At 40.4% G+C, this 25167-nt stretch overlaps 2 protein-coding genes across 2 annotated transcripts in view; one reads left to right on the top strand and one right to left on the bottom strand.

The window, feature by feature from the left end:
* CDAN1 (codanin 1) overlaps nucleotides 1–2855 on the top strand; it is a 34063-nt gene extending 31208 nt beyond the window's left edge. Inside the window, exons 27-28 of the mRNA XM_059474892.1 lie at nucleotides 242–349; nucleotides 1113–2855. Coding sequence (XP_059330875.1) covers nucleotides 242–349; nucleotides 1113–1238 — 234 coding nt within the window. The 3' untranslated portion in view covers nucleotides 1239–2855. The remainder of the gene's footprint in view (nucleotides 1–241; nucleotides 350–1112) is intronic.
* A 1146-nt stretch (nucleotides 2856–4001) lies between these two features.
* The window catches only part of STARD9 (StAR related lipid transfer domain containing 9), a 94021-nt gene continuing 72855 nt past the window's right edge, over nucleotides 4002–25167 (bottom strand). The window contains exons 24-34 of the mRNA XM_059474891.1: nucleotides 13828–24957; nucleotides 12837–13034; nucleotides 11508–11691; nucleotides 10852–10998; nucleotides 10106–10211; nucleotides 9374–9516; nucleotides 9079–9143; nucleotides 8785–8990; nucleotides 8309–8388; nucleotides 7770–7928; nucleotides 4002–6688 (exon numbers count right to left, since the gene is read on the bottom strand). Of these exons, the coding sequence (XP_059330874.1) occupies nucleotides 6587–6688; nucleotides 7770–7928; nucleotides 8309–8388; nucleotides 8785–8990; nucleotides 9079–9143; nucleotides 9374–9516; nucleotides 10106–10211; nucleotides 10852–10998; nucleotides 11508–11691; nucleotides 12837–13034; nucleotides 13828–24957 (12520 nt within the window). The 3' untranslated portion in view covers nucleotides 4002–6586. The remainder of the gene's footprint in view (nucleotides 6689–7769; nucleotides 7929–8308; nucleotides 8389–8784; nucleotides 8991–9078; nucleotides 9144–9373; nucleotides 9517–10105; nucleotides 10212–10851; nucleotides 10999–11507; nucleotides 11692–12836; nucleotides 13035–13827; nucleotides 24958–25167) is intronic.

Genomic DNA, 25167 nt, shown 5'->3' with positions numbered 1-25167 from the left:
AATTTATAATACCATATACTTATTTTATGGCAGAAGAAAATCAATGTAAGAACTGAAGGAATTGTGTTCATTCATTGTGGACATTGCTCTTGCCCTCATTGTCACACGCAGATAGATAACATGCTTGCTCCTTTTTCCCATGTTCTGATGCAAAAAGAAAAGTGTGAATTATACATGGATAAAGAAATAAGCACACAATCCATTTCTTTTTGACTTGTTGGTATTTTCTTCTCTTGTGCAGTGGGATTTGTTCCTTTTCCTGCTTCATGGTCTTATAGAACATGAACTAATGAGAACTAGTGAAATCCAGAGTTGCCTGCATATCCTTGAAGAGCTCCCTTGGCCCTCAGTAAGTATTAGATATGCACAGACAATAAATAAAATAAAAAGTAAAGCTATGTAAACAGAATATCCTTGTATTTCTATTTAATATGGCTAAGGCCCATAACCTTCCCATCTGTTGTTCCTGCTTAATGCCAAGGAAGGACTGGTTTCCAACAAGCTTGTCTCTGTTGCTAGTGTTTGGCTGAAAGCTGTACTTGTGTGAATCCACCATTGCCCATGCAGTGGAAGCATTTCCAGAATTGCAAACCAGTTTGGAGACCAGCTGGCTCAGTTAACCAGTTCTCAGTTCTAGCCTGAGTGTGCTTGCTGCTTTCCAGCTGAGAATAATGTGTTGGGGAGTGTCTTAACTGACCAGTCTTGCACTTATATCCCTGTGCCTCCTACCACCAGAGTGTGAGAGCAGTTGGAATGTTCTAGAGGAACCTCACTATTCTGGCCACAATCAAAATGTAGGAATCAACCCAAATGCCTTGCTAAAAATGGACAGTATTCCAAGGCTGAGCATTTGCAGGTTGGAGCAGTTTTAACCATTTAAATTGTGGCAGTGATCTTGTCTGAGAAGGGGTGTGGGCATCAGAGGGGAGACTGGGAATGTCTGCAGGCATTCATCATTGCAGCCAATTCTGTAGTTCCTCTAGGTTTTTGCACTGGACAACCATCAACATGTTTAACCTTGTTAAACATAAATTTTTCTTTATGGAAAAATTAAGTCAGTCTCTTTTGTTTCCATTACTAAGGGTTCTCTGGTTTGTGTCTGTTTGTTGCAGGATTTTGTAAAAGACCTGAAAAGGCTGTCCCAAGTATTTGTATCAGAACATCAGATGGAGGAGCACAGGACTAACCCTTGTGAGCTGACCAGACAATCTCTAGCTACTATGACCACACAAAGTTAGCAGAGGTGGACTCTGTGGACAAAAATTACTAGTGAAGATGCACATGGAATTGTCAGTGTTTCTGAAAGGACTGGGAGCTCTTTGCTGGGAGCATACTGAAGCTAAGCGGCCACTTAGTGCAAAACCTGCATTGGGCTTTCTGCCATGGTGACTCTGCTGAAGGATTCGCATCAGCAAACGGATCTCCAAGTCAAAAGTCTTTTAAGCACCTTGATTGCATCTCAGAGCAGCTGTTCTTTGGACTCAGAGACACTTTTTGTATTTGTGCAGCAACAGCTGTGACCAGACCCAGGAATCAACTCAAGTTACTTTGTGATCAGAGAGATGATTTCTTGGTGGCTGTATCTTAACTCAGTGTGACTTCTCATGCTGTCTTTTAACAAAGCCTCTACAGTCAGAGGAAGGAAGAGGTGAACCTATATGACACAGAGATGTGCCTATATTTATTTTTCATTGTAAGCTCAGTGTTGAAGGTTTGATTGTAATTTTTTAAGACTGATTTTAAAAGTTAAACCATATTAGATAAATCCCCTAGACCATTGATGGCATTATTCCTAAAGGATGCTTAAGTATTTTTCCATCTCTTATTGGAAACAGAACTTGCAATTCCCAGGGTTTTTCATAGAAATAAGGAATAAAATATCTGTTTATATTTTTTACTGAAGACATATTTTTAAGACACTTTTATAGTTGTGAACATGAAATCTGGCTGCTATTCACTGGTTTTTTATAATTTTTCTTGCCTTGAGTTTGGGTTTTATCAGTCAGGAAGTGCTGCAGCAAGAGAGCAACAGCCTGGAAAAGCAGACAAAGTGAAGAAGCACTGTGATGTTCTCTGGAGAGTGGGTTTTGAAAGGGGCCCATTTTTTGGAGGACAGTGGGCATTTTCTGCCCTTACAGACAGATGGTCACACCAAGAGTGTGACCTCCTGTTCATTTCCTTCTTCCCAAGTATTTCCTTGACCTGAGATTTGGGACAGGGACTGCTGGTGAGTAGCAGAATATATTTAGGTGCTCATCAGCTGTCTCATGGGATTGCCTCCCCCTGCCCCAAAGCAGTGAGGACATTATTTCCTTTTGTCTAGGAGTGTCCTATTTCTGTAGGTTTTTCCAGAAAGTGAGTTCTGTGTTACTTAAGAACAGTCTCTGGACAAGGTGAAGCCCAGAGCTGTTTAGCTTGCTAATTAACTAACCTCTTCCCTGTACAAGGTGAGAAAAGGTAACATCTTGGAGTTAGTTTTTGAAACAAAACTACAGACAGGACTGATTAGGTAGAATTGTGGCTTCTGTTAAAATATGTGATACAGAAAGAGAAATCACAGGGGCACATTAGTGTCTGACCTATATTGTAATTTTTCTTGTCTTGTTCACTAAGCACTGTATTGAAAGATTTGGCAGGTTCCACCTGCATTCCTCTTTTTAGGGGCTTTCTGAATGAAAAGAGTTCCCAAAAGTAGGCATGCTGCAATACAAATACAAATGGAACAATTCAATGCAAATTGAAGAGCAAGTACACCATATCATGCCATACCTGCTCCCTGAGGCTGAGTATTATGTGATGTTTTGCTGCAGATTTCATTTGAAATTGTTGCCATAATAAACATTATTAAATGTCTTGTCTTGTGTTCAAGGTGTCAGTATAGAACCTCTTGGTATTAGGCTGAATAACAAAATGGGAACCTTGCCACAAAGCATGGGGCAGACAAAGTGCAGCACAGACCTCCTGTCTGGCCTGTTGAACTTGTGCTGAAATAGAAATCTACTTTGCTATGTAAGGGAGGGCAGGGTGGTGAAAGGGGGAGAAACTGGAATCCATAAGAGTTTAAAAAACGTGCTCTTGATTCTGGCATGGATTTTTTTTGGGTGTTATGGAACTGCTTGCATAGCTACTATGGTCACAGCCATCTTCATGAACTCAGCATACTGGAATTATCCTTCTCTTTATTTAAAAGGTGACCAAGCCCCAGGAGCACTTTCCAGCAACCAGAGAACACAGTTGTGCCCTATGGGGCTGGAGACACTTGTGCAGTGGGACCCAGCAGGTAAGAGAAATGCTCCTGTTTCTGTGTTCTTATGACTTAATGCAGTGATGCTGGTTCTTGGGCATCCACAGCCCCAGGCACATTTGCTGTGTAAAACCAGATGCCTCACTCTGTATCCAAGGCCCAGGGGCAGGGTGCAGCACAGGTTTTCTGCCTGTGGACACCTGGCTGTGGGACCATGTGTGAGGACACGGCCCTGCTGCCCCCGGGCTGGCGGCTTTCTCTCGGTGTGAGTCCCTCGGGCGCTGTCCCTCTATTCTGGGCACTGCTGCTGGTGCCAGAGTGCTGCAGGCAGGAGAGCAGGAGCTCACTGAAAGCCTGCTCTGAGGGTTGGCCTTTCTTCTGCCAGTCTTTCCTATTGCAAACTCAAAGGTCTCAAAAGAAAATTAGGAAAAATGATGTTATATTAACTTCCTTCTGAATGTGCTGCTCTGGGGAGTTGTGTAACAGGACTCAGGAAGAAGCTTCACCCAACATTTTTTTTTTTTTAATAACCAAACAAAACCCCCTTTGCTTGGAGAAAGCACTGTCACAGAACCCCAATTTAAGCAGTGACTGGCTTCTTGATTCCTGTGGCAAAAGTTCATATTCCATGCTCATTCCTCAGCAGGTAAGTAGGAGACCTACATCTGTTATCTCAAACTTGCCTTTGTGTTGATTTTCTATCCAGCATAGTTCCATAGATGGGTATCTTAGCTGGAGCAAAATAAGGTGAGGCACATTTTCTTGTGTAGAAAATACCATTTATTGTGGATATGAAAATAGCAACCTTGATTTAGGAGCAGAGATGCAACCCTAGGTGGTACAATATAATTGGTTTGATCATCTGCTGCTCAGCAGTAACTTACAGGAAATTGGTTTTTGCCTGTTGTAGAGAAACAAATTTGATATCTGCTGGGCCTTTGTTTCTTTCTTCCAAGCAAACCGATGCCATACATTAGCAAGTACCAAGAAATGTTGTATTTGCAAAAGAAAACATTCATATAAATAGGCTTTTTAGTATCAATTGAAGACTGTATTAAAAAAAAGTTACAATACTGATAAAAATAAAACTTAGCTTTGATAGCATATAAAAACGCTTCAAACCAAGCATATATAAATAACTTAATTTGTAAACGTAGAAAAAAAATTTTAAGTATATATAAAAATAAACATCTGATGCACTGTACAATAAGACACTATCCTTCATAGGCACTGGCATCATTGATCAACAGGAGTCCCCCGAGATGTTTTTCCTACAAAACCTGCTTTATCACTAGTGCCATGTCCAAAATAAAAGGGAAAAAAAGCAAAGCGCTGAGCAAATCTGTTGTGGGTTGTATGAAGACCTCCCCTAGCTCCTCTGGAAAGCTACAGGAGCAGCACTGGGGCGACAGCCAATATCCCATGCTGCTGGTTCTGCTCATTTTTCCTGGGGCTTTACTGTTCTGCCTTGTCTGCTCTTCCTTCTGGGTTTCCACTGAAGGGAGGACATTGACACGTTACAAATCTGGAAATTTGTCATTTTGCTCAGTTGCAGAAAACTCTGACAGCTTACCCATTCTTGCTTGAGGGGCTGTAAGATGTGTGATGCTCAAAGTGAACCATGCTGTGACTCAGGCTTTTAGCAAAAGGCTGCACCTCACCAAAAAAAGAACACTAATATATTGGTGTTAAGATTGTAGCCATGACTAGCCAAAGATGAAACAAAGCAAATATGTAAGTGAAAACTTTTGTCACCCTCCCTGATCTAGTTAGAGGAGGAAGCCTTGGGCAGGTATGTATCAAAACTGCTATATTTTTAAGTATCAATTCAAAATAGCTATGGTCTTTTCATTTAAAACTCACTGTATTAGTAACAGGAAGTAACACAGAATCTGAGAGCCAAAATTACACCTGTGCAAAAATAGAGTAAAAGTAGATCTTGGCTCTTGAACTCAAAGGTGGGAAGTGCAGCTAACTTCACCATGTGCTGGGAAAACTCACCTTATATTGAAAGTAATGGTGTGAAAGTAGCAGGCACTGGCTGCAGTGGGGTGGATGCTTGAGTACACATTTCTCACTTGACAAATTCAAAGTGCAAGACCTTCTTGAACAATGTGGGCTTTTTGAGCTAATGAAAGCATAACACAGCAGCTTTTATTGCTTAGATATATCTAAAGTGATTCTGTACTGTTGTGCTGAAGAATTAAATGAAGGTATTTGAATATTTGAGGTGGTTGTGGTTTAGCTTAGATTTAGGAACATGTGAACCAGCTAGGGAATTGTGTTGAACAAACATGTAAAGCCTGACAGCAGCATTGTTGGACTAAGTGCCACAGAAGTCCCATGAGGTAATTGAATGGGAAGAGTCTGTATTTGCTACAGTGAGACAGCTGGTCACATTATGAACAAAGTGTGACCAGGCTATATTTTCAGATCCTAATGCATTTGGTTGCAAGTGTAGAAGGGCTGATGGGAAAAGCCATTATGGAAAAATGTTGGAGCTACTCTTACTTGCAGGACTTAAATTCTAGGAACAAGCTGATTACTGAGTACTAACCTATCTGTGACAGTGTCACTGTGTAGAACGGTTTGGTTTCTTTGTTTGAAAGCACCTGATTCTGCAGTACAGTAAAACTGTGTCCTGAGGTATGATGGTGTCTACTGATGCTGCATAGTGTAGTGGCAATCTGAAACACCTTACACTGGCTGCAAGCAGTCAGAAAATTCATGAAAAATTTATCCAGGGTGTAGGATGACTAGTGCATATTGCGCTGCTTTGACTTCCCTCTTCAAAGGGAAGGGAGCAGGCAGCCAGCTAAGATAAATGATTTAGCTACACAGTCAGGAATTCTGCATTTGGTACTTATCATTAGAAAGAGGCTTTGCAGCTCTGCTTAAGAGCTTGTAAAAGGTCTCAAGCCATACAGATACTGCTTCCAGGCTAAACTTACTTAAAGAAGTTGATCTCTGAAGCTGCTTGGAAACAGGAGTTAAGTAATATGCTGTATGATTCTGGCTATTGTAAAGCAAGGTATCTTCCTCTGCTCTTTATAGAGCAGTACACCTTTCTTGTCTTCCATGGAGGTTTTCCAGGAAACTGCTGTTTCCAGGAGAAGATGTTCCCCACTAAACTTGCTGCATTTCTTATAAGTGGTGTTGGCTAAAACAAATGATCCTTTTCTCTAACTGCACTTCCATAGAGTCCAGCAGTAGCAACCAGGCTCCTGAAGTGAGGCTTGGTGGTGGCTGCCTCAGGAGGCAGCATTTTCCATGGCACTTTCTGGCACTCGTGTGTCCCTGTGAGCTGTCAGGAGCTCTTCAGTGCCCGCAGGTGCAGCAGCACTAAGCAGTGAGTAGATGAGCCAGCTGAGCGATCACCAGGGGCTGCCGCTTCGCCACAGAGCTCAGGAGCCTGGCGGGGATGGCCGGGGCACCAAGGTCCACCTGCAGGGATTAGAGGAAAGGCTGCAGGGTGGAGTCTGTGCCTGCTTTAAGCAGAGCACTTCTCCAGTCTGGAACAGCTCTGATTTAATGAGGATGTGTTGGGCACAAAAGTAGTTAACAGCCAAATGCCATTATTGCTGTGTGGTTTGTGTCTTTTTCTTCTCAATGCTCCACAGACTTTCAAAACTTTGCTATTCCATGTTGCTTCTAGCAGGTATGACCCACATTGCTTTTGAGTTTGAGCTTGGATTAAAATTTACTAGTTTGAAACACACAATGTTGCTGAAAATGTGTGTGCATACACCAAAAGGCAATGTATGTGCATATATGCATAAAATGCATATAAAACTTTTAAATGCATATATAAATTTCACCTATGCATTATAAAATCCATGTGGTAATTAATGATATTTAAAAAAAATGTTTCTTAAGTTTTAAATAGGCGAGTTTAAAGGACTAATGGAATGTATTGCTACATAAGCATTTAAATAAATTTTATACATTAAAACATGCTCTTCTGGACATTTTTAAATACTTAGTACCCCTGCCTCGAAGTGAGCCTACTTTTCAAATAAGTCTAAAAAATAGATGATAAGATTATAATTTTCTTATTTTAAACTGGAATCCTAATCTTGACTTCTCTTTTGTGTCTATTAAGTGTGAAGAATTAAAGACTTTGGTTAGAAAAATGCACCAAATATTTTCAGGGATTTTGAAAATAGCATAACCCAAGGTGGACTTCCTGTGTCCACAGCAAGGTGAAAATGCAATCGAGACTCCCCATATTGGCTCTCCACATGAGCACAGCATATACTAAAATTGCTAATAAACCTTTGCAGAAGAGCTTGATATCCAAGGAAGCAGCGTTGAATGCTGTAAAAGCTTGGGAATGTGCTCTTAAACACAATCCTAGTAAGAGTCTCTGCATTGAGAAGTGTGAAAGAGGTGACTTTGTGGTCACTTCATAAGGTTCATGGAGCATACCATGATGATTGTGTTTTTTGTTGCTTACCAGCTTCTAAGTGTTCTGCTGTGTAAGAGCTTTTTGCATTCAAAGTTGGACGTAAAGAAAAATCCTTACCTGTGCCATGTAAATAACTCTGGTGATCTCTCTTCCATTCACTATGTCAGGTTCCAGTATCCAAGCACTTGGCAAAACCTCCCCTCTCACTGCTTCTTTACAAGGCTGAGGCATGGATGCATCATAGACAGACTGAAAAGCCAGGACAGACAAGTTCTCCTGCACATGACAAGGTGTAAAGATGTCAATTTGAAAAATATAGCAATGTTTTCTTTGTTTGCCACGAGGCATATTTCTCACATTGCTTACTTAACATGAAAAATTACTACTCTCTTATCTATTAAATGCTTTTGTCAAAATCCTGTGTGTTTGCAACCAGAATATACTGTGTGACACTTGTGTTACTCTCTGATGGGCCTTGGTTGGCAATTATCATTCACAAGGGTTTTACACATAATTCACTTGTGTGATGCTGGCATGTCTTTTCTTCCTGCTACACTGGCACTCCTGCAGATATGAAGACTGACTTCTTTCTCTCCTTTTTCTTTTAACCAGGATATCAGAACAACTCTGTGTTGCAGACAGAATGTTCACTTTACCTCTTTGGCTTCTGCAGTAATGCAGCAGAAATCCCGGGGCTGCTTTAGGTAACACAGGGAGGTATCAGTCACTATATATACTGGGAAAAAAAAAAAGGAAGGGGAATTAGACTTTGATGACTTCAACTTGTCACAATTTTCCCCACACCTTACATGGAGATACATATTTTATTTTGACTTGCTTCCTGGGAGCAGAGCTCTAGTTCATATGCTATAATACATATTTAAAATGCTTTTTCAAGCTACTTCAGGTTTATCTTTACTTTCAAACCACTGTTTCTACCTGCACTCCACAGCAAGATGTGTTTAATATCAACTTTGGAAAAGTCTTGCAGAGCTGAAGCTCCCATATTAAATAATGAAATTATTTACACCTGAAGAAATGGAACAAGAAGCCTTTAACTTTCTTCCTGGCTGCCTGCATCCAGCCAGGATGGTGCTGGTGGTTGTCATGTGCTACATGTGAGGATACTCACCCAGGTGGATGTGGCTGGTTACCTTCTTGTGTATTCGAGCTGTATTGATAGAGCTGTCGTAGAGATGCCTCTTGCCAGGATCTCTCACCAGTCCCCACACAAAGGGAAGAGGCCTTTCTATCACTCCTGCTCCCAGAAATCCATGCCTTGTTGCTGAAGGGAAGGCTTTGTAGTACACCTGCACCTCTTTTTCTGTACACTGATATCTGTCAAAGGCAAACAAAAGGTATTTGCCCTCAAGAGGGCCAGGTGCAGAGAAAGGCCTCCCCTGACACAGACCTGCCATAAACTTACTTCCACCCAGCTGCTGCTTGGCACGTGTAGAGGTTCCTCAGGTTCTGAGAGCATGCTGCCATTACCTTAGAAAACAATGACAAATGACACCAGCTTCACTCAAACATTCCAGCTAACACCCCACGCCCTCTTCTGCACCCCATGGCTACAGCCTGGCTCACTTTCACCCATCCTTCAAAATTGTTCAGAGTGTGTGTCGGTACCTGACAAATAGGTAACTGTTTGTGATGTAGGACAAGAATTGTCCCACCCATTTTTGCTACAACTTCCAGAAGGAATAAGTGTTTTTACTTACCTCAGTGGTAGCATTAGCCAAGATATGTTTGGATAAATCTTGGTATCCTTTTGTTGAATAGGAGTTGACAGAAATAGTTAATCCATGAGTGAACCTACAGCTGGTGCCACTTGAAGGAAGAGGTGGCTGAATTCTGCTGGCTTCTGCAGGAAAAAAAAAAGCCAGAGAGGTAATAAAAAAATTAAAATGTAACCCCAACACTCTTCTTAAATTGTAGGGACTTAAACTCTCCAGTGGAAGCCCCAATCCATCTGATCCTAATGAAGGAGTGATAACATCCTTTGCCTCGACATTCTGTGTGTTGGTAATTACACTACAGTTATATCTGTCAGTTTAAACAGTTATTGCCACATATAAGAAAATAAAATAAGGAAAAATAGCTTAACTGTTGAGGCTCAAAATAAGAATTTGCTTTTACAATTCTATACTCATTACAGATTTGGGCCCCACACCCCTTGCTTCCTTCCTTCATTCAAAATATCCTCATGTTATCTGAAAGCTGTACTTTGATGTTATCACATCAAAAGACCAGCTTCAGAGGAAGCAAATCACCATTTAATATTTAAAGAAATTCTAAGCAAGCTCTGGCTAGTGGTTGGTGATATTTTTCTGAATTCATGTAAAGGTAGGGACGTCCTTGCAATATCGAGATTCAAATTGATTTGCATAAATGATAAATCTCATTAGGCTCTGGGATGCAACTGAAATGAAGCAAATGTATCTTTTACTTACCAAATGTTGAATCCTTATGCAATTGCTCTAATGTATAAAGCTGACTATTTCTAACAGCTGAGCGACCTCGTGTATCCCTTGTAACCAAAGTATTTCCAGAAGAAACCTGATTTAAGAAAGTGCAAAAGTGGGAGTGTTCATTTGAAGTAGGAAAAATAATTTGTGTTACATGGGCAATGGAATATTAGTAGCAAATCTGCCTTACAAGGCTGGAAGCTTCTCTTTATCGTGAGGTAACCCCTTTGCCTTTCCCCTTGTTATGAAATGATACTTTAACTTGGGAAATTTAGCAAAACAAGTGTAAGGAACTAACATGGGTGCATACTGCAAAAGTGACTTCAGGAAAGTCCATTCTCACACATGGAAACTCAAGTCAATGCATGTATCACTGAGGGAGTCACTCAGAATATCAGATGCCATCATATTTATCACAAGAAAAGGCCTGCTATTTCTAAAACATTTGACAGATTTCTGACAGTTACATAGGCAGTAGTAACTATCTGATTTTTCATCCATGAATTACAAATAAAACTCCCCGCAAAATAAGTGTCACTGACCTTTGCAATTACATTACAAAGTGCTCCCTCACCCCATGTCACTCCTCTGTGTACTGGTACTGCAAACTTGTCCTACTTCATAGCTGTGACAGAATTCAAATAATGTCGAAAACCATCTCTGTTCCTACACTATGCCTCTGTGCTTGAAGCACCAGGGGACATCAGTCTCACCCAGCAGTGGTTTCTCACCTGCCCTTCCTGGCTGCTGAAGTTACTTGCAGTATATGTGGCAGTATTACTGCTGTTGTAACCAGATGTTGGGCCAGAGGACAGGCTGAGGCTGGAGTCTGTACATAAAGTGCTCGTACTTGCAAGAGTCTTCAGTCTTGCTTCTTCCTGTAATAGGAATCACTGTATTGCAAACAAAACAAAACAGCACCAAAAACCCCCAGCACTGAAAGTTGAAAGAGGAATCTAAAGAAATCCAGTGTCTTCCAAGAAGTGTTGACACAAACTTGCCATACAGAAAGCATTAAATAAGCAGGTTTGTTTGAAAGCCTAGGATCACATAAACCATAGAGTGAATGATCCTGTAGAACTTGGCAGTCTGGGAAAATGCTGCTTTTGCTGTTTTCTTCACATATAAGAGTTCAGACTATCAAATAATGCTAGGATGCTTTTAAGAGGAAGAAGGTTTATAGAAAGATATCTTTTCAGTCCCATTTGTTGCTCTTTGTCTACTTCTCAAGCCCCTGACTTAACTTGCTGATCAAATACAGTTGTTAAAGACTGAAGATTTTACTTTACCAGTGCAGCTACTCAATGCTAGAAGACCAAGTAAAAATTACATACAAAGAAAATCCTGAGAACTTCAAAACTATGTATACTTTCAATATAATGCTCACCTTCTGTAACTGAGAAAGTATTTGTTCCCGTATCCGCCTTTTTTCTTGCTCTGCTCTTTCCCTCAGTTTGTCCCTAGCTCTTGCAATTTCAGTTTTGGTTTCCTCTCGTGCCCTCTGATAGTCTCGGAGCAGCAGTTCAATGTCTGAAGGGTGCTGAATGCTTCTTCTTTTTGGTTCTTGAACTCTGTAAGGATGGACAAGTAATAGGAAACACACATAATTACTTGAAATACCATGAGAAAATCATATTTCAATTCAGAACAGGAAAACCTGCCAGAAAAGCAATTAAACCCCACCACATTAGCCTCCCAAAAGCTTTTCTTTGCTCACTGAAGGCTAAGTAGACATAAGCCTTGGAAAATTACTCAGATTGCAAGTCCAATTACTACTGAGATTACTACAGTGGTTTCCTAACCAGCTCTCCATATGATATAAGGTTATGGCTTTGGCATATCACATACAAGATTATTGTGTTGGGAAAATAACTGTCTCCTGACCACAAAGGAAGCAAAACATTTAGGGAATATTGTGGGAAACGAGAAACTGAAATTTTAAAAAGTGAAGTGTTGCAGAGTTTTTCTCATATTTAAAATTAAACTGAACTTTGTGGCTTCTAAGTTAGTGAAGGAGTGTTCTGGTTCCTGCCAGGGCTAATTTTGCTGGGAGGAGGCATGGCCAGGACACAGAGGTTATTCTGTACCACCTCACATCATTGCTGTGGTAGGGGAAAGGCACTCTTCTGGCAGAAGGGGTTCCTTCCAGCTGAGATGTGGCAGAGGGAGCCACCCCATATTGTCTATTGCCAGGGGGCTTTCAGTTTGAGTAATTTCTTTTCTCATATATTTTGTTATTAATGCTGTTGCTGTTACTGCTCTTTTTTTTATCGCATTGGTGTTTCCAGTAAATTGTTCTTATCTCAACCCATGATCTTTACCTTTCCTACCTCCAGCTGGAGGGGAAGGGGAAGCAGCACTGATTTTAGCAGAAGTACTAAATTGAAGAATACCAATTTAGTACTAAATCACAGCAAGTTTGGTCTCTAATCAGTCCAGAGAGAATACGTGGCTGTCCCCATCCATCATACACATATAATAAATTAGACACTTGTTATGGACAGAAATAAAACTAGATCCAATATTTTAATGAATGTTTTCCAAAATCAGGCATGTGTTTTTCCTGAAAGCATTTTCTAGCCCAAAGGTGAATGCACCCACACTGAGAAGAATTCTGCCCCTGAAGTCTCGGATGTCAGCAGGAACCATAAATGTGCACCCATTGTGAACACTGTTCATGAGCAGCAGGACTAAAGGGAGGTTTCCAATGCCCCACCTGGTGTTTTCCACCACATCTCTTCTCAGCTGTTGCAGATATTCTCGGCGTCTGCTGGGGAGATCTGGATCCCTCTGACTTGCATCCAGAGTCTGGGACAGACTCAAATGCTTCAGGGGGCTCAGGCTTCGGCTTCTTTGGTATCTTTGGAGCCTTTTTACTCTTTCCTTCCTCAGAGTTTCAATAGTTCTCATGTGTCTGTTAGAGAAACGTGATTAGAGTGACAAATCACCCTGCAAAGTTACATTTTCTGATTTTTTTAAGGACTTAAGTATTAGGTAGATTTTTAATGTAAAATTTTCTAGGAATCTAATACCTCTTTGTCTACATGCTGAGAGATGATGTAGAAATTCTAAAATGCCACTGCTTTTCTGACAGCAGGAAATGCAAGAGAGGGTTGTGATTACTGCTGGTAACAACTGAGAGGAAAATTGTGAATGAAGACTGATGTAGCTGCTTCAAAATTTTTGTTGCAACATTTTCCCAAATGTTCTACAATCACAAGAATCAAGTTGCTTTTTTAAAATGTTCTACAATCACAAGAATCAATCTTGTTTTTTAAAAAAATTATTTTGTATATTTATGGGGAGGTTAAAATTATTTTTGTTTATTCATACAGCAGCATTTATTCGCAGAAGCATGAATGGGATATTTCCATAAATACGATGTATCAATAATTTTTACATCGCAATAAATCAATTAAATATATTCCCACATCACCAGGTACACAGGATAGCTCTTGTGGCTGCTAGAAATTTTAAGAGTGAGGTAACACTAGATTTGAATTGCACCAAATCACTTTTCCTTGTGTTCTTGGAGTAACCCCCAAAATGTTGTCCTAAATGCATTGCTTAACAGTTTTTAAAATAAGCTTGATAGTGTATCTCTTCACATTCAGTGTGACTAAGTGATTGGCTCATTATTAAATGCTATTTAAGCTGCATGAAGTGTATTAAAAATACTTTAAACAACAGTACATAAAGTAATTTACCTTTCATAAAGTTGCTGCTTCACTGGAATTGTCCCTGGCTCATCTGCAGCTCCTCTCTGAAGGACCTTCAGCAGGGCATCTGTTTCTCCAATGCCATAATTGAGCTTTGCTTCAGTCAGTTCCACTGTGAGGGGATGCTGATGCAGATCCAGGTGGATGCTGGACATGATCTGGGCACGCTCTCTCTGAAGTCTCTTGATCTCTCTGCTCCTGCTGTCACAAGACTGGTAATTCCCTTCCACTTCTGTTGATTGTGTGCTTCCAGGCTTCTTGTCTGCCTGACCCCTTAAATTGGTCACGCTGCCACTCAAGCCGAGGAGAACAGGAGGAGTGCTGCTCTTTACACCACACCAGTTGCTGAATTTGTTGTGTATGGGTAAGTCACGGAGGCTGTAGCTCCGAGGCCTGCAGGGCTTGGCAGAAGCAGAGTTCTTGCTGAGAGGGAATTCAGTGTCACATTCACTCCCAGTGACAGATTCTGTACTGTCATCTTGGAAGGACGTCTGCACGTCGCTCACATCAGAAAGTGGAGGAGGCCAGCTTTCCTCACTCTTCCAGAAGAAATCATGAAATTGTACAGAAGATGCTTTTACCAGAGGTTCTGAGGCTGTGCCAGCATTTGTCTTACTTGAACAAGTGGCACTAATTTTTTGATTAAAAAGTAAGTCAACATTTGGAGAAGGGTAGTTATGAATCAAAGCAGTATCAGAATTTCCAGAGTACTTTTCGTGCCCGATTCCACCTGAAGGAGCTCTTCCACCCCTTGTAACATACATACAATGAAGGGAATGTGCCACTGAGCCCTGGTCTCTGACATCACCTGTTACCACTTCACTGTGGCCTGACACCTCCAGCATACTGCTGGAGTGATACAGCCGCTCTGCACAAATGGTAGTGTGGGTGTCAACCCTCAGTCTATGTTGCTGTTCCAAGTCTTTTGAACCATCCTGCCCTAAAAGGTCTTTGCCTGCTTTCTTATCAGAGAAAGTTCCAGATTTCTTTCTTATGCTCTTGTGTTCTCTAGAGATGCTTGATTCACTGTCTGTTTCTGTCTGTGAAAAATTGTCCACATGATGTTGCATGCTGAACTGTGGACCTGCCCTCAGCTTTCTCTTGGTGTGAAAGGGACTTGAAGCAACACTGGAATATCCAAGAGGTTCTTTAGTAGGGCAGACAGACTTGCTAAAAGCAGTCTGGCTGCTGGGACTAGCACTAAGAGTAAGAATAGGGGAAGAGGCCCTGTCGACTAGCAGGGTATTTTTGTACCAAAATTTTCTTTCAGCTGGAGTCTCTGCTTCATTGACACTTTGTTTATCCTGAGTGTAAGACGTTGGAGATTGAGAGGTGCTATTAGTAGGGCTGTTAACTACAGTGCATGAAGAACCATCTTGCCCTGAACTTGGCAAAGATGGTGTGAGAGGTGAAACTCTGGTGCTAGCAAAAGCAATATTCTGCTGTGCATTTAGTGATGTTTTTTGAAAATGTAAGATAGGGGTGGAATTTTTGGGTAAAGAAGGCAGATGCATAAAGGAGTCTTCCAAAATGCTGTCAAGACTGTCATGGAAGTCAGAATTGCCCAGGCGTTTCATCCCTGTTTGTACTTGTGTACTTTCTTCAAGAGTGAGTGTTTCCTCTTTCCTTTTGGGAATCTCTCCTACTATTTCTGCACCAATTTTTTCCCAATCAACATTTACTGCCTGAGCTGCCCTCAATTCCTTTCCCATTTTTGCCTCCACTTGTTTTTCTTCATGTTTGCTTTGAGGTTTTTCCAAAATCTCAGTCTGAGTGCCGACATCTGCTGTAGTCTGAGTATAGCTATCAGACCTAACAGCACCTTCAGTTCTTTTTTGGTTGATTTTGGCATTCTGCTCACTGTCTATAATACTCTGTTGGGAAAGGTTTCCCAACAACTCAGAAGTGTTCTGAAGTAGCTGTGACAGATGCATGGACAGGTTTTGCATGCTTGTCCAAGAAGAAGGTTGATAAAATAAATCTCTGTTTGTTTCCTCCTTTTTTGCAGAAACATCTGTATAGCTTCTCTGATGTCTTCTCTGCCTTTTATACCTTCCTGTAGTTGCAGTTTGTGTTCCTTGCTCACATGTAATCCCTGGAAGTTTATTGGAAGGTTTTTCAGACTCTGAAGGATACAATAATACAATTTCATCAACCTGCATTGAAGAGTTACCAGGTTGTGTGGAAGGATTCTCAAGTTCAGCAGTGTTGTTTTCTGAGTTAGTCTCCAATGTTTCGCTGGATATGTCGCTGTACTGTTTGGTACTGTCACTTGAGTACGCTGATTTAAAGTCTTGTCTGGCACTGTCCCATTCTTGAAGACCTTCAATGCTACTCAAAGTGCTTGACAAAACTTTTGCTGTAGCATATGAACTTAGATGAGAACGAAAAGGAGAATTTTGAGAGTTCAATCCATTGTCTACACTGGAACATCTCATAACTTTACGATTTTCCATATTCAAAGGAATTTGATTGCAAGAGACATCACTTGCACTTCCAAAAGCATACTGTTTCCAGCCAATCTTGCAGGCTCCATCTTGTTGCCATGGGTGAATATATGGGTTGATATCACTTGATCTAAAATGCATTGCATCTTTATTATCTTGCAAAAATAAATTTGTTTCTGGCTGGTATCCAGCTTCTTCTCCTTCCCCTTCACTACACTGAGCTACAGAATTGCTCTTTGAATGGACATTTTCTTCTGCACACACAGAACTGCAAGCTGTGGGCAGTAAGGATGATGGAGATTGACTAGTACAATCTTTCAAAGACTGGCTACTTTGGCTTCTTGCTGCTAAATTTTGTAAGTTTTTGGGATCACAGTTTGCAAGCTTTTTCATTTGCGCCATTTTTGGCTGAAATCTTGGTTTAGATTTAACTTGTAATAAGTTCTTCGATTCCTGCTTTGAAAATCTTTCAATTCCATAAAGATCATCTTCAGTTGGTGACGGAGGCTCTACACTCATATTCAAATCTTGCAGTGATTTAAATGCAGAATACAACAAAGGATCTGCCTTAGATGAAGCTTCTAAAGTACATTCTGTGTCAGAGAAAACAGCAATAGCTGGAGCTGATAGTCTGTGACTTCGTAAATAAGGTCTCAGTTCACTCTGTTTACAGCCCTTTGTACTCTGTGTGGTAGAATATGATCTTTTGCTCCTGAATTGCACCAATTTGGATTCTTGAAGAGTTAAATCATGGTTTTCTGGCAAAAACTTTATGGAGGTTGTTTCATTATTTTTTACAGGAAAATTGAGTCTTTCTAATTTCAGGGTATTATTCCTCATTGTAGTGTCTCCCATTGTTGAACAAGTGTTTGCCTCAGCATCAGCATCAGTGCTATCAATGCTTGAACATGTATTATTTTTGGAAAGTAAAATCTCTTTTCTACCGTCTGCATTTGTTCTGTCTGGCACCTGTTCTATATGTTCACCTGCAGGCACATACTGACAGTTATCTTGCAGATCTGCAGGGTTTCTTTCAAAACCCAAGGCAGTGTGATATGGTTGCCTGGGATCAGGGCTTCCATATGTGGGATATGCTTGACCAAATGAATTGCAGGTGTATTCAGGATCCACTTGAACATCTCTTGGATACAGATTTTCCAACACTGTAACTTCTGAGCCTGTTAATTCATTTGGAGAATTTGAGGATACACTAGTTTGCTTTTCAGCAGTTTCTCCACTTAACATTTTTCTCTGCTCTGTCTTTACTGCAAAATGTTCAGCTTCAATATTTGAATGCAGTTCTTCCTTACTTTTGTTAAGTGTATTTCTCATTTGTCCCTCTTTAATAAGAATTGCCCTGCTAGTATCCCAAAAAGGTAATGATGGTAGTAAAAGAGAATTATCACTTGGTATTTTCTCTATGTGTTTGTTGCAAGCTTCTTGTGGTGGAACTTTATCCCAATAAGGCTGATCAATTTCTGTATCACTGCCAGGTTTTTTATTATTACTTCTGTATGCAAGTTCCCCATCTATAGCAGAATTTTCATATGAAGTACAGTCTATGTCTGAGACTGGAAAATGCCTGTTTTCTTTTGCAAGAGAAAGTAAAATACTTCCTGAAGCACATATTGGCTCATCAAATACCACAGCTTTATCTGACTGCGTGTCTTGTATTTGCGAAACACCAAATGGAGATTGTTTCAATATATTTGAATGTGAAGTATCATATGTGCTAGTTTCACCATGACCTATATCTGCAGTTGAAGGAAATTCTGAAAATGCTGTTAAGGCTGGGTAATCGACTCTTGCTAATGATAGGGGAAAATCTCCTTTTACAGAGCACACATCTGCAGAATTGCAGGACACTTTCTCAGTCGAACAGCTGTCCTGAAATGAGTCCTCAAGCTGATTAAATACTAGAGATTTTGAATCCCCAAGTAAAGAAGATGTGGTAAAAGCACTGAAGTTCTTGGAGCTTTGAAATGGTGTCTCAGGGGGAGTTTCTTCTGCAGAGTGTGATGGCAGAGACTTTGATTCATTACAGCCAGTTTGTCCTTGGCTCTGGAAAGTGAGAAGACCCGATTCTGGTACAGTAATTCTGTTAGTGTTACTGCAGTGTTCTGAGAACTCATGAATTTTATCTTCTTTTATGTCACCACAGTTCTGGAAATAACCTTGAACAATTTCCTCCTTTTTCTCTGTTTCCACAACTTTTCCGGGGAGTTTATTACTCTGAGCATATGTGGTCTCTGCAACTGCAGAATTATTTTCCTTTTCGTCTCCTTTTTGAGAAACACCAGGAAAAGTTACAGATACACTCAAATCTGTTGATTCACTTTCAAAGTACTTTGTTTCTTCAGAGAGAACATTATTATTTATACCTTTGTCTCCACTGCTGACAATTAAACTATCTGCAGATGATGCTGGACAATTCAGAAGACCGGGAGAACATTCAAAAGTGTCCAAGTTCCTATTATAATTTAGAAAGTCTTTACTATAATGTGGATGTTCCTTTGGAGACTTGTTCAGGCCTTCTGAAAGGGCTGAAGACTTCTCAGAAACAGCATTGCCTGATTGGTCTACACAGCACTCTTCAGAAGCTTCACGTTCCTGGTTTTCTGTGGGCTTGTGCTGATAACCTGCTACACTGGGAAACTCGGCATTTTCACATTTACTGTTTGCTGTTGGATGGCTTGCACTTAAAAATGTCTTCTCATCATGCACTGATGAAGCCCCCAAGTGAGGTACTATTTGAGTTGTATTAATATTTTGAAATATTTTTTGGGTGGAGCTTTCTAGTAAAGAGTGGGGTTTTCCCACCCCTACATCTTCCATCACTTCTTTCTCTGAGGAAGACAGCAGATTTGAAGTATCCAACGTTAGTGAATCAGGCACAATGGTATCCTTTACCTCTTGAGCTGTATCTTCTATGGAATTAGGACAGTCTTTTAATAATTCATTAACCATGAAATCCATACCGTGTTCTTCACAAACATTATTAATATCCTGTATGATATCTTCAGAAGAATCTAATTTTTCCAAGAAAAATGAGCTTCCTTTGGCCCTTTGCTGAAGTACAACAGTTCCACACTCAAGGCCACCTGCACTGTAGGGAGTGAAAGAGCTGTTCTCATTGACAGGTTGTGCAGGTATGGCATAATCAGGTCCATTTTTAAATACAAAGGATTCTTCCTCCTGCCTCTGCTGCATGGTGCTGGTTTGCAGAAGAGGTACACTCTTACTTGGTGTTTTAGCTGGAAGATGTTTGTTTGTTTCTCCCGTTTTGTTGGCTGCAACAGATGTACCAACACTGATCTCACTCTCCATTAACGTTTCATAGTAAGGCAGCACAGCTCCAGTTCCAAGACTGCTGTTAGATGGTTTTGTACATCCTCTCAGTGCAGTGGGAACATCTTGAACAAGATGGGAATCATCACTTCCTCCAAGATATAAAGGCTGATTTACAGACTGGCATGGGGATTCTTGAAGCTCTTGGGTTTTTTCTGTACACTTCTGTGATGCTGGTGGATTTTGTTGCTTGCTAACGTCTTCATTATTTCCAGAAAAGCTGGTAGACACCCACTGGCTTTCTCTTAATATTTCATTTAATCTGCTGTCACCATGTGTCATTTGGTAACTGCCTTTGTTTTCAGGGAAGAGTTCATCCAGGTTTTGTAAAAAGATCAGTTCTACCTCCTCTGTGTTTGCTACATATATCTGCTTTTTTCTGTCTGCTTTGGCCATTTCTACTAGCTTCATCAATTGCACTGTCTCCTCCTCAGCTCTGAAGCCTACTTGATCCAATTCACAAATGTCAAAACTTTTTCTAACAATATCTTCGTTCAAGTTTTCTGAAGTGCCATGGTCAGGAGATCCCACAGAGAAACTCATACACGTATGTCTGTCAAGACTTGTAAATTTTTGTTTAGTTCTGTATTGGTCAATAACAGCGCTATCTTCAACTGAATATTCATATGCATCAACTACATTTCCTATCTCTGTAGCAGAGTCCACTGAATCACCATCCTCACTCATTTCAGTAGGGTCTTGGTATCTTGAATCGTCCCCTAATAGTATTTTTGATTCTGCTTCAGAAGCCATCAGGTACCTTTCAGGGATCTTAAATTGATCTAAAATTTCTTCTGTGTCACCTCTGTCACAGTACACTTGACGCAGAGCTGGAGACTGTTCATTAAAGTAAACATTTTCATCTGTGCATAACTCTTTTTGCCCCATACTAACCAGCTCCTCAGTGTTTGTCATGGTAATTTGTTCTTCACTCCCAGTCACTTCACATTCATTAACCTTGTCTTCCTGGGGCGAAGAGTTTGGTACACAAAGTTCAATTATATTGTTAGAATTTATTTGTCCTTCATTTTCAAGTTTTGCTGAAATATTTCCTTGCCTCCTTGGGATTAGTACTGTTTCAGCTACATTCTCTGTTGTTCCATTCATCTGTAAAAGCCCTTTGCAAGTATCAAGGAATCCCAAAGTATTCTGAATAACATCTATTGTGTAGGAACACACAGATGAAGGAATGGTTTTGGGAGCAACAGAAAGGTCTGTTGAATAAATACCTATTTCTGTTTTCTCACTTATTTCTTTTTTGCAAAAGCTGCTTGTTTCAGGTTGGCTGCCAGAATGCACAAGCGCTTTTGATTCCTGAGTGCATTCTGCCCCTGTGCTGGCTTCCTGCAGTTCATCTTTGTGCACCTCTTCATGTGTCAGGCACAGATTTGTATTAAACTCACAGTGAATTTCACAAGCTGTGATATCAGTAGATTTCTTTGGGTTCTGAGTTAGACCAATGTCTTTAAAATCCTTTTTACTGTCTTCAGTTATACTTTGGACTTGGGCTGCTGGTCTGTCAGGTAAACTTTCAGTGCGTCTGGATTTAATTTCCAACACACTTTTTTCTAAGTTGCTTGCATTATTAATTGATGTTGTTATTTCCTCATCTGTGGCTGTCCCGGTATTCTGATAAGGAGCCATGGCTTCTTCTGTATCCATTTCTATGTCTCTGAAAATTTTGTATTCTTTATTTCTGCAAGAACTCTCCTCTTGAGAAATGGCAGCTGATGCATTTGTGTTGCATTCAAAAACCTTTCCCAGCTCTGAATTTGCATTGTACTCAGCATGAAAGTCCACTGGGCAATCACTTTCAAAAAATGCTTCTTCCTCTCCTCTAGATTCAAGTAAAGATTTGTTCTGTGTTTCTGTTTCTGAGAGAACAGAGGCACCAAATTCTGCAGAAATGTCAGTTGTCTTCTGTGTAGTGTTCTTCTGTCCTGTAGACGCTGAGGAGCATGTTGGGCAGAGGCAGCCAGAATGTACATCAGAACAACTTTTTGTGACACCGACTTCCACGGTAAGATTAGATGTAGCATCACAATTTCCTTTCACGATTGTGACATGCTCCAATAGTTTATCATAATTTTTGGTCTCACATGCACTTTGAAAAAGATTAGCTTTTGTTGAAATTTTGTAAAATAGGCTTGAATTAGATTCTGGGAGAAAATAATTTGTATTCTCACAAATAGCAGCAGGAAAGGACTTGGTGTTTTTCCCATTTACATTCAGTAGGAAATAACTTCCTTCATTTACCACTAGGTTTTCATATTTGGATGAAAATTCTTTCTGAACTACAGCCTGAGAATTCAGTACATTGTGTTCTTTGCTTTCACTGCTTTCTTCTCTTATGTTATCAGTGCATAATGTAGAATTTTCTGAAATTTGCTGGGATAAGCGACTCACCTGACTGTCTGCTAGGGCACATTCAGGGGAATAATCCTTTGAATCAGGTTTATGTTTGAATTCATAATGATTTAGTGAAGACAAGTCTTCATCCTTTGATATGTATTCGTCATGATCTCTGAATGATGGCACCTCTGGCACAATGTCTGCCAAGCTATCTGTGCTCATTTCCATACAGATTGTCTCTTTTTGAGACATCTCTATTGGTGTTGCAGACTGGTCATAGCTTGTGCTGGCAGCAACAACTGAAGGGTGACATTGATATGTTATCTTCTGTGAGGAAAAATCTGTCTCTGCAGTTACTTCTGCAGGTATTTGCTCATGATCTGTTTCTTGCATGGTTTCCAGATTACTCTCCCCAGATCTGGGGGGTTCTTCTCTATCAGCTGACTCTGCTCCTTGTCCAGCCAGCATCTGAAGCTTGTAACTGCTCACTAGAGAGCAGCTCTTGTTTGTTAAGTCACTGAGGAAGAAACCTTCATCACAACATGTTGGTATTTTTTGTACTGGAAAAAGATGCCCACAGTTTCCAAACTGGATGTGTTTTATTGCAGAGTTCTGTGTTGAGGTCATATTATGAGCAAGTCCCATAGAACACTCAGCAGCAGGTTCACTGACAGGTGCATTTCCACTGTGTGAATCTGCCACACTTGACTCTGACATCAAGTTATTGTAGTCATTGTCAAGCCCATCTTTTGAAAAAGTTTGGAATAAGCCATCTTCTAAACCTGTATCTACACCGCCATTCGTCTGCTCCACAATTTGCACAGGCAACACGGTGACAGAATACTCCTCTTTCTTAGATACCAGTGACAAACAGCCTGCAGTGGAGGTGCTTTCCAAACAGCTGAAGGTTTGTGCACGTTCAGTAGCAGACCTGCAAGTAGACAATTCACCCAGTTGTTCTTGTTCAGGATGGTGTGACCTTGAATGTTCAGAATAATCATGCTCTGCTGAAGTAGGAACAAAAGAGGAACTTGGTCCTACTGAGCTAGCAAACGAGGACTTTACATTTGCAGATTCCAAGGAAGAATTTTCATTAGAGTTTGTCCATCCCTTTAAAATCTTATTTAATGATCCACTCTCAGAAGTCCTGCTTGCAGTTGTTGTTTCAGGTAAAGGTACTTCCAATGCGTCAGAGGACAAAACTGAATTTCTTTGGATTACATGATGTGGACTGTGAGTAATGCTGTGAATCTGCTTAGAGCCAGACACAAAAGAAACCTCAGCAGCTGACTGCTTTAGATCATCTTTCTTTAGCCAAAGTTCTGGTTTGCTCAAAGAGCACAGATGAGCATCTTGAAATTCCAAGTTTTCATGGGAAGAAGATGTTGTTATTCTGGGGCTGCTGATGTCAACCTTTGAGTCACAGGAAGACTGGGCATCATTATTAAGCAAAGGATGACCACTTGCATTATACAGTCTTCTTTCAGGAGACCTTTCTTGCTCTGCAAAGGAGACTTTTGTTCCCTTCAGCAACTGTTTGCAAGCATTACTGGAAGCAGTGTGTGGCTTGGTGTTCAAATAAAAGGAACTGCTCAGCATCTGATCATAATTTGCCCCTTCTGTATCTCTGTTGCAGGTCTTGGATTCATGGTTTTCCTCAATCTGTATAGCTGGTAATTTAGGAGTTTGTAACTTCCAGAAAATCTCTGCTGGCATTTCATCAGATGAGTCAGATTTGGATTCTTCTACCAGATCTTCTGCTGGCATCTCTTCTCCATCAGCTAAGCTATCCAGAGAAAAGCTTCTTTCAGCCTTTCCCAGTCTCCTACGAGATGCATATGATGTCACCAAAGATGAAATATGGTTCTCAGTTCTGCTTTTGTAAAGCTTAGCTGGCTCATGATGGGCCTTTAACTTGTGAAATTGGCTTGTATTTTGCTTTTTGGCTTTATTTTCCTTTTCTATCAGAGAGTCTTGTGACATTTGACTGTCATCACTCTCAGAATCTTCTGGGTTGGCAAGACATTTATTTCTGTCAAAATCTTCCAGTTTCAGTTTCTCTGGGACAGCTTTTGCATAAGCACAGGAGAGTGAATCAACAGAATAGGAACTGTCAGTATCAGAAATCTCATTTTCATCATCCTCTTGCCAGTTCTCCAGCATATCTGTGGCTGTCTTGGGCACTCCAGCACTTAGCATCTCAGCACTGTGCCACTTTTTTTCAACATAAGAGAGTGGTGTCTGTGAGTTCATCTTAGTGAGATTTCCTACTGATGTCGCTGCCATCAGAAATTCTTTCTCTTCTGCTGATGATTTCTCATGACTTGGCAAGGCTGAATTTGCCTCTCTCCTCCAGTTCTTGACTGTTTGGTTTAGATGCACTGATGGTGGGTTTCCATACACTGTTTTCTTCATTTGTTTAGGAAAGTTTTCTGGAGAAGACCTATGGCCTTTTCCATTGATATCCATTCTAATCTTTTTATTGGATACCTGAGGTTTATTTTGTGCTACATTGCTGTTGGCAGGCTGACTTAAATCTCCTAGCACCTTTGATTTTGTCATTCTTCTCCCTGTAATAAAGGTTTTAGGCTCATCTTTCTCCTTAAAAAGATCAGGAGAGGAGCCTTTAGAGGTCTGGTTTTGAGATCCACCTTGCCCTGGACTGTCATCCAACTTTTCCATTTTTTTATAATTTTTATTGATATAAGCCATGATAGCTGAATCATTAGAGTACTTCTCTCCTCCTTTTTTATTTTCAATTGAAGATGTTTTTTGTTTTTCAGTTAGCTGCCTCTGGACTGAAAAGGAGATCCCCTTTCCATCATTAAGGTCATCACTTCCAGAAATGTCTTTATCACTTTTGTAAAGGTATTCTACAGGTGACAACCTCTCTGTTCTACTACCTTTACAGTATTGATCAATATTTGGTGAGGTAGATATCTTGGAGACAGACTCCCTCTTCAAAAAACAGCTGTGGAAATAAAGAAGAAATCAAGTTCAATCCTTGCTTGAATAATGTAGTTGACATTTTCACCACAGTAATGTCTTGCAAATAAGAATAACAATTCATGGAGCAACAATCTTAATGCCTCTCAAAATTCAATTCTAGCAGGGAATAAAAAAATAAAATTCTGTGACTAATTATAAAATCCCCTTGCTATCTGGAAAGATGCCCTGCACA

This window comes from Ammospiza nelsoni, chromosome 6, assembly GCF_027579445.1.
Source record: "Ammospiza nelsoni isolate bAmmNel1 chromosome 6, bAmmNel1.pri, whole genome shotgun sequence".
NCBI classification, from domain to species: domain Eukaryota; kingdom Metazoa; phylum Chordata; class Aves; order Passeriformes; family Passerellidae; genus Ammospiza; species Ammospiza nelsoni.
This window is presented reverse-complemented; position numbering and strand designations above follow the sequence as displayed.